A 10,427-nucleotide genomic window follows, 5' to 3' on the forward strand; every position below is an offset into this window, starting at 1 on the left:
GAGAATCTTATTTGCAATCAGAGATTCGATATACCGTGCAATGATCATTTTAATTATTTCATATCCAAATATCGATTTTACTTAAAATTTTTCGAGTATCTTTCGTACAATTTTATTGAGAATAATTGCCACTAGCTTAAAGGATAATGTCGTTATAAAATAATTTTTCGTTAAGCAATAATAAAAAAATCCATGTAGTTTAATCTGGAAAAAAATAATAATAAAATTTGTAGAAAAAATACAATCACTGTAAGGTGATGATAGCAATAGTTGATGTTCTACCAAACAGTCAACTTCATTTTATCCAATAATATAGTTTTACCATTTATATAATATGTATATGATAATGTTTGAAAATATAAATATACATATTTTCACTTTTTTCAAACAATTACGATAACTATTGTGAAGTAATAGCAGATGATTAATTAAGAACGACTAGAAGAGTGATTAGTAAGGCCATCGCATAAACAATGAAATAATAATAATAAAATTAATTAAAATTACACATTTCCGCATGAATATACTTTTGCATACTATTTGAAATTTATTCAGATACTATGGTCGTCAATTAATTGAATTGTATTCTTGAAGAACTTTTATCATTACATTAATAGGCATCACTGGGATCAATCGTCTTTTCACATAGAAAGTTTTACAGCCTTTGCCAAAGATGATTATTTATGAATACTGATTTCATTATTACGATGAACAGGCTGAAAATATAAAATTTCAATTTAATAAAATATTTTTGAAACGTGTATTGGTATTGTAAAAAAAAAAAAGAGAGAGAGAGAGAGAGAGAGAGAGAGAGAGAGAGAGAGGAAAATATATAAATTATATGCTTAAGTTGGGATGAGAAGGAGGAAGCGAAAAACATTATTCAAATATAGTGAATGTAAAAGTGGGAAGGCAAAAACGGAGGTGCAAAATAAAATGAAAATTGAACGGCTGACAGCACCGAACAACACAATAAATAAATAAAGAGATTTGAGCAGCGGCGACAAAAGTGAATAATTCAGTAGCGCAGCAGAAAAATTCAGAGATTATTGATAATTCGGCTGACCTTGCAAAGTGATCGAATTAATTCAAATATCGAAAGCCTAACCCGAGGAAGGATTATTCGTAACTTCTGTCGTGGTACTCGTTGAATCCGTTTGAGGTTTCTCCTGCAGCTCAAGCCACGGCATTCGCTTCTGCAGCTCCAATCTGCAATGTAAAGCCAGTCGTCACTCTCTCTCTCTCTCTCTCTCTCTCTCTCTTTCTCTCTCTCTCTCTCTCTCTCTCTCTCTCTCTCTCTCTATTTAAATATCCATAGAAGAGTGACTTGTGACTTATAAGAATATTAGAAGAAAACTCTTGATGATTCTTCGTATCGTTCGAACTTACCTACCGTCCACTATTACGATAATGCAATTGTCACGCAATTATTCTTCTTCTTCTTCTTCTTGTTTTTTTTTTTTTATCTTTTTAACATTATTAGCGATCGATGTTTAATTTTTCATAAATTCTCACCGTTTATTAGTAGCAAAGTAATACTATTTAATGTCATTAATGAAAGAATATATTAGTAGTACATCGATTTATAGAAAAGTTAACGATTAAAGCGACTATTTTGTCAAATCTCTTCGCCCTAATTTATACTCCGTGCTAGTTTAAATGGAAAATTTGTCTAGTTATGAGCACCGAGGAGCAACGATAGAGATAACCTTGTGGTCTTGAACGTGACGCCGCGTGATCGCCCTTGTTAATTCAACTTTCCTATTATTTACGCTGGCGCGAGCTGGAAAACCTTGTCAATTGCCGCAAAGTACATGTAAAAGAAATTATTCTACGAATTGTATCGTGTGACTTATCAGATATTCGCACAATGCGTAAGGACTACTTGATAATTGCGTTGCCGATTAGAGCGTACGGGCGATACTTTGTAAACGCAGAAGCGCGTAAAGCCACGACAATGGGCGAATCCATAATTTATAAATGCCAGTTAGTCACCTGTATCTTGGATGGCTGATGGCGTAAACGTATGGATCTAAGCAGGCGACGGTCTTGCAAGCGCAGGCAGGGATCATGGTGACTCCGGGTGTGAGCAGGGCCTTGTTGCCGAAAGCTCCGATCAGTGACATGACACCGTAAGGGGTCCAAGCGGCGACGAACAGAAAACAGATGGTGATGGCTGCCTGGAGCATGAAGAAAGAAGTGTCGAAAGAGCGCCTTATTCGTGAATATAGTATGCTGGATTGTTTCGTGGGGCGAATTGTAAGGGGAAAGTGTAGTGGAGTTTTTTAATGCACCGATCGGAGTGACTTATCGAATGAAGGACGCGACTGACCTTGGCGATGCGGACCTCGGCGGATTGGGTCTGCTGGTTCTGGTTGCTTCTTAAACTCTCGACGTTCATCTTTTTTGCCTGCTCGCGCAGCGCCTTTTCGTGGTTCATAACGTGGCCGACGATCTTGCTGTAGAAGTAGATGATCATGGTCATGGGAATGGCGTAGGAGAAGGTGAAGATCGTCCCAACAAAGTAGCGCGTCTCGCTGGAGTCGGTGAGGTAGTCGAACGAGCAGCTCGTGAGGAAGCCCTCGGGCACGAAGCGACCCCAGACGTTCATTAGCGGCATGAGGCCCCAAGGGAGTACGTACGTCCAGATGAGAACGATGAATAGCATCACCTGGCCTCGGGACAGTTTGCCATCGAGAGGATGGGCGATCGTGCTAAGGAATTCGTTCTGCGTCACTCATGGTTGACACTGGCACGTCTGATTTTTGTTTTTGATTTGTTTTTGTTTTTGTTTTTTTTTTGTTTTGTTTGTTTTTGTTTTGTTTGTTTTTGTTTTTAAAGCGCCACGAATGCGATTCTTTTCGAGCATTGTTCGAGGATAGTAGCTGGCGCACGAGTTGAGTGACTTTTGTCACAATTGCCAATACTTGCTGACATTTCTGAAATCTGCCACGTAAAAAGCTCGAAAGCTATTAGCCAGCGACGCTCAAACATGGCATTATGTGTAATTAATGTTAGAACGAGTCGACATTGACTTCGCATTAATTGTTATTTACCGAATGGGACTGAGAATTGGGCTTTCGATTATGTAAGCCTAAAAAGCGATCTTTAATTATTGACCTTCACGAACGTCGGCCAATCCGTCATAGTAAGAAGTTTTCTTTTAATTAGAAAAATATTGCCATTCATCGACGAAATAATAATTTTGAATTTAGACATTTATTATTTGAAGACTTTTAACAATTATAACGCCTCGACTCCAATGACATTGCTAATTACTTTGAATCGCATAGAGGCTTATAGAATCTTTCTAAGACAAAAATTACCGAGTACTAGAAACATTTATCGATTATAGTGTTGATTATTATTAATATTGTCATGGTTGTCGTTATTCTTTCATAGTAGGCTTATTACATGAAAGCTTGCGCGTTTAATGATGCTTATTCCTTGCGACATTCACATTGCTATATATATATATATATATATATATAGAGAGAGAGAGAGAGAGAGAGAGAGAGAGAGAGAGATTATACATATATTTTAGAAATATTGTCGAATTAATAGAAATTAATAGAAATATAAACGATTTATTTTATTATCTACGACCATTTGATTTCTTTTTGACTTACCTTACGACATTTGGAATCAAATGGATTATTGTAATCTCTTAGATCTCTAGGGATTTATTTATTCATTAGGATTGCATTTTAAGCACTTTAATTGAATTGTATTTTTCCAAAATGCTAACAATATCATTAGTAGCTTACAGAGTTTTTTTAGGTAGCAACTAATTTTGCTTTAAGAAAGATTTTTTTTTTGCACCTACAAACTAAAACGTAATGATTGTTAAAAGCAAACAATAATAAATATAAATGTATACAGATATTATATGATTACTCTTTATGAATAATATTCGATGAAAGCAAAATTACTTATTCAAAGAATATAATGAACAAAACATTTATAGTAATTTACACGTAAAACTTCAAAATTTATGTCCTACCATTTTCATTGAATTTTCACGAACAATTACAGAATAAAGGCAAATTATTTTTTCAGCGGATTGTTATATCAAAAATAATATATAAATTATTAAATTTTAATTAATCTTACTTCAAAACTTATAAAATAAATTCCGTTTTTGCTCTATTTCTTTTCGTTTTAAACTTTACTTCATCAACTTTATTATTAGACAATTCTTGAAAAATAGTTCTACATTTTTTGTCATAACAATTTAAACTACATACATTATATTACGAGTGTTCATCCATACATTAGACGCAAAAAAGTATTTAATAAGTTTATTCTTGAATGGTAATTGGTAGATTGTCGTAAAGGATAATAATTAGATCGCATTCTCGCAATGTGCGTAAGAAAATTTTTCCGATTACGCATTCTTCATAAACTCTTATATTTAACAATAAAATCCATCTCCTTCTCTAATTTTTACTATTTAAATAATTGAATATTATTGATTATTATGAACGTATCATCTAATCGTCATTTAATAATCCATCATCATATTTATAAATTCAAATGGCTCAATTAAAATAAAACGTACAGTCTAGTATGAAATAAAAAAATATGTACTGGAATGTCTTGTATTTGTTCGTACACGATATTTGCGATTAAAATTATGTATAAAAACATGATAATTTACCGGGCTTCCTCAACTATACGAATGCATTATGCAGCTTATCGATTCCACTTATTTCATTGAATTAATTAGATTAGGAATATTTTGTCTATTAAAGCTCTTGCATGGTTATCAGATTTCAGGAAAGAGCTGAATATCGAACGACTTTTGATATTACCAATGGAACATCGGAGCGCAGATTATACATTTCAAAATTCAACTATCCCGGTGGTAATTTTTAACTAATGCCATCGAACGATACATTTCAATCAATACTTTTCAATCAAGACGGTATCGATCAAGCATAACTTTATAATCGGATGACATAATCTAAGCGTATCCTTACTCACCTGTAGCGATCGTAGGAAATTGCGGCATTGGTCATGGCAGCTCCGATACCGCTTAGCGAGCCGATAAACGCGAATATTTGGCATCCCAGGTGGCCCAAGGCAAAGCCCGTATTGAACGAGTTGTAGATGAAGATCGGTGTCTTTATCATCATCATGAAATCGCAAATCGCCAGGTTCACAACGAACATGTTGGACGGTGTTCTTAATGATTTCGCCCTACGTGAAGCGACAAATGTCAAAAATTCAGCGTACCTTTGTGTGCAGTAAATGCATTTGCAAGCATAAATTTCGTTATTATCTCATCTCGCAGCGTTGTAATAACGATTAAATCACGTTTTTAAATACAATTTAACGTTATTTTTGACAGCTTGTGCACTATTTAAGTAGAGTATGACGCACCGATTGCGATAGGGGGAGGGAGGGAGGGGGGGGGGGGACGTTAGTATTTGCTGTTCTTAAGAATATGAATGTTCAATTTACCGAATATATAATTAGGCAAGCAATTATTAGTTCAATTCATTGTCTACTATCGTGAGTACGAATGACACTTTGAAGATTATAAATGATTGTATTTGTTGTTTTGCAGTTCTATGATCGAGACGCCATTTCGAAGTGACGATTCTTCATTTTTAACTCTAAAGAACGTTATTTTTGTACGAGGAAGTAGATGTTCATTTAAGGGTACTTAAGGGACTTTTGTAAGTTCGTATTAGTGTACTTTTATATGCGCGGAAGATAATTATATAAATAAGATAAACGTATAATTGCCAACGCATACCGAACGATCATCAGGGTATTGGGAAAAATTTTTTTAACAAGTTTTATAATAGTCGAAGCAATACTATTTGCAATATAGTGGTAACCATCGATCGGTTATGAATATTCTTACAAGCATATAAATATATATGTGTGTGTGTGCGCGCGCGTGTGTATATATATATATATATATATATATATATATATAAATATACATATACGGATATACGCACAAACGCTTTTCATATCGATTCGACGAAATCAATTGTCCGATAAAATACGTACTGACAAAATAATGGACTTGTAGCTTATTGTTTACACACCGATGACTGCTAATTACCGACATGGTTCAAAATGTTTATCAAGCACATGGAAGAATGGAGAACACCGAGACGAGAGACGACGTATAAGTAATATTATCAACGATTCTTTCGAGGTAAGTGCTTGAAAATTTTCGACTCGCGTGTCCATGGAAAATCGGCGGACGCGCACTTACGAGCATCACCCGTGTACCCCAAGATCCACACACACTTACGAACAAAATATCCAGATGACGATACCATTGCCGAGGAGGGCGATGAACGTGAAGAGGATATAGAGGAGGGCGAGTAGATAATGTAACGAGGGATTGGGCTCCGAGTAAACGAGCCAATGTTCCGGTATGTAAACGAGCTCCTCGGGTGCCACGTTCCAGCCTAGGAGCCTGGGGGCGCCTGCGGGTTGGATCCGCGCCTCCCAATTGGCAGTGCCGTTCCAGTTGAGCTCCGACATGGTCGCACCCTCGGCATCGAGCTCGTTCGACCCTCCACGCGCCCTTTTATACCCTCGCTTAGATGTTCATTGGGAGGGATGAGGACTCACGCCCCGAAGCCCTTAATTCGTCCATGTAACTATGGGGCTTCCGGGCGGATTAGCCCGGCTGCGGGGGATAATCTTCCGAGCGCTTGGTCAGCGGAAAATCTTCTCAAAGTCAAATCCATTGTCAGGGTTCTCAAATGCGCGTGACATTCCTCGCGGAGGTAAGGAGGAATGCGAATCCTTTCTGCCGATTCGTGAATTCTCCGAAAAGATATCCTTTTTCATGCGCAAGCCGCGTCGTTGATTCATTGGCTTGTCTCCGTTAAGCGCAAGGAGGTACCGAGGTCACTAAGTAAGGTCTTGTCGATGATAACAAAAAAATTATTTACGAGCAATTTGGATGGAGTATGGAATATTAGTGAGCAACGAATATTAAAAGTAGGAATATCAATATATAATTTGCCTATTGAAAAGCTCACTTTTTAAAGAGTCTTTCTTGACAATGAAAACCGTATATAATAAAATCACAAATCAATGAAATTTTATATTTTTGTAAAATTAATTTATTTTCCTTTTCTATTTTGTTACGATAAAAAATACATTGATAAAAATATAAAATACATTCTGAAATTTCGAGTACTTTTTGTAAAAATGTTTCCACAATTCCTACGCTTCAAGATTGTAGAATTCAGTCGTTTTATGCATATACACCATAGATGTACCATAGATAGCTTCGTTTGACATATGAATTTTTGTCGAAGCGATTGTAAAGAAATCACGAAGACATGAGACTCGATGAGGATTTTAATTCAAAATGACTTGTCGATGTCTTCGATATTTCTAAATATATATTCATCTTTTATTTCGTTCCATCCAATTGCCATTGGTTCGTGGTTACTTTACAATTATTAAACATAATAAGTATATTAAAAATTAATGTTAACAACAATTTCATACTCATATGAATATTTATTAATAACAAATCTGTTTAAAATTTTAGTTTAGATTTTTTTTTTTCTAATTTTAAGTTTTATAAAAATTACGAGATTTTGTATAGAATTGTATTGACAATTTTGAAAAATCACAAATTGCAAAATTTCAATTTGATAAGAAAAAAAAATAAAGAGTTATAAATAATAAATAAATAGACCAATTGAAGCTTCGATGATCTAAATACTTTTTAAAACGTGTATTTATTGATTTATTGATAAAGGATTCTTTTATTGTGTATAATACCATATGTCATAACTTAATAGAATCACTAAATATTCTCGTAACTCATGCAACGCGTATTTTAAAACTTAAAAGCAAATTTGTTTTTAATATAATTTTTCATCTCTGATATTTTTATCGTAAATTATATTGGCGAAATTTTATTAATTATTGTAAATCTTGAATTACAAATATTCTAGGAATCTAGACGAATCAACTATACCACTACAAGATTTTGCTTATTGATATAAAGTTTTTTTTCAATATTATTATATGAGCACTAAAAAAAAAAAAAAAAAAAAAAAAAAACATTCGGTAGCAAAGGAATAAATCTTAGTAATTTAATTTAGCTATTAATTTAGTTATTTACATATATTTATCGTATATGTAATATAGCACGGATGTCCCATTTAATGCTACGATACACAATGCAAGGTCCATTAAAATAAAAAAAAAAAAAGAGCTTATGAAATTGGGTGACTTGGTTGATAAATGAGCATTTGTCAATTTGCGGTGAGTTGAATTTGCGATTAAGTATAAACATCGATCATTTTGCCAGTCTACTTAATTTTACGTAATGATATAATATCTATTTATATTGAAACACTACGATAACATGAAAGTTGGCTAATTAAAATATAGTAAATTGCACTATCGCAAATATATATATATTATTATTATTATTATTATTATTATTATTGTTTATATAAACAAATTAAACATGATTGTTTACAATAGGATTTTAAATAAGAACTGAATACAATCACTACCATTAATTATTACTAAAATTTACAACTACTAACTATTTCTTTGTGTAGCGTTACTTTTAGTATCACTATCATAATGTTAATATCAAAACATTTGTGTTTTAACGATTTTTTCTGCTATTAGCAATCCTATAACTAATAATCAAATAGTTTGTCAATGATAAAATCAATGATTATTGGTATACGGAATTCTCGCGATTAATTTTAACAAAATTTCTTCCTCGTGTTTATCGTTATTAATTTTCGGACACAACATAAATCTTCCTTTCGAAGAACTTACGATATCCCTTACAAAATTTCCCCCTTCCATTATTTTAGTTTTTTTTTATTATTTTAAAATTATCTTTACCTAAGATTTTCTATAATACTATGTCACGTGATTACTGTATACATATGTCGAATCTAAATTACTTAAACCTCTCACGTTGTTTAATATCTATTGTTGTTAATTTCTTGTTCTTAACCTTCATCCAAACAAGAATTCCAACTCTCTATAACCATAAACTTCCAATCAGTGCTCTCTCTCTCTCTCTCTCTCTCTCTCTCTCTCTTCCTCTCTTTAATGTGACGCATATTATTATTAATAAAATTGCGAAATGTGCATGTTATCATTGTATGTTTAATTGTAAGACCAGACATGAATGAGAAAATAAATAAACTCGAAAGAAGAACAAGGTTTAAAACAAAATTATTTATGTTAATTTTCCGTCTTCCTTATCCGCTACTTTAATTTCTTGTGACATGCAGTGTCATGATATTTACAGTCTTATTATCTTATTACTTTGGCTGAAGACATATACGATCCTTCGGCATACTCGTTTTGCATATTTTTAGCACATTGCGTGGGTATTTTGGTCAACACATTGCAACATATGTAATATTGACAGAGTTTATAAAATCTCGTGCGCGGTCACAATATCCTTTACGCGTGAAATTTTCATTTATAACCGTAACTTTTAAATTACTTATTTATAGAGTATACTTCATGTATATTGATATTTGTGATCGATAATAATTAATTCCCTATGGATTTTAATAAAATGCTCTTTCAATTAAGCTCTAATTAATTATGTTAATGATTTTTTCGTCACTACGTGTGTGTTTGTGTGTGTGTGTGTGTGTGTGTGTGTGTGTGTGTTCGTGTGTGCATATCATTCTTCATAAAACATATAGTTATTCTCTTATGTATTATTGTTCTTACGAAGCAGTGTTCTAAATTTTACCAAATTTACATTAAATACTTAAAGTAATTGAATGATATATGCATATGCGAAAAAGTTCATTTTGACAAGAATAAAAGAATACTTTGAATTTATTTAATAACGTTGACAGATTAAGTGACAATCGATTAAGAATGTAACAAATATTATTAGTTTATAAGAGAGAGCATCGTTTGTCACCAATTCTTTATTTTTATAATTATACTTAGCTGTCAAAGCGCAAATACGACGCATTTCACTCACTTGAGTCAAATAACTCCACGTTTCCCCATAAAGGGTAATCGTTTTCTTATATAATAAACGGTGATAATATAACTTCATACTCGCTACTCTCCTAGCCACCACATTCTCCCGCACTTACAATTTCCTTAGTTTATTGACCTTCTTGAGATGTGATCGACCCTTGAGGTTTTGCGAGCAAAATGCAAATGAGCAAGAAACTACATCGAGTACCTTACCACGCGCTTACGATTAAACAGACGATCGATCTTTCATCTCTCTTTCGTACACTTTGGATTTGTACATTGTTATCCATCTCAATCCTGCTAATCACATTATAGCGAGCAAAATATTATTTTAATATTGCTATTTAACATTTTATGTAAAATCAACTAATTTATTGACTGTACTGTTTGTGTTAAAGAAAAGCAGATCGATAAATGTAATTTAATGCGACTGGTTAAGTGCC

The 10,427-nt window shown here is 33.3% G+C and overlaps 1 protein-coding gene across 1 annotated transcript; it reads right to left on the reverse strand.

Annotated features, from left to right (window-relative positions):
• Positions 1-567: 567 nt before the first annotated feature.
• On the reverse strand, positions 568-6,513 carry Uvop (ultraviolet-sensitive opsin). Its single transcript, XM_011498403.1, has 6 exons — positions 6,278-6,513; positions 4,987-5,202; positions 2,333-2,714; positions 1,996-2,180; positions 1,067-1,209; positions 568-716 (listed from the first exon to the last, which is right to left on the reverse strand). The coding sequence occupies exons 1-5, from the start codon at positions 6,511-6,513 to the stop codon at positions 1,104-1,106; spliced, it is 1,125 nt and encodes a 374-aa protein (XP_011496705.1). The 3' UTR covers positions 568-716; positions 1,067-1,103.
• Between the last annotated feature and the right edge of the window lie 3,914 nt (positions 6,514-10,427).

This window comes from Ceratosolen solmsi, unplaced genomic scaffold, assembly GCF_000503995.2.
Source record: "Ceratosolen solmsi marchali unplaced genomic scaffold, CerSol_1.0 scaffold30, whole genome shotgun sequence".
Lineage (NCBI taxonomy): Eukaryota > Metazoa > Arthropoda > Insecta > Hymenoptera > Agaonidae > Ceratosolen > Ceratosolen solmsi.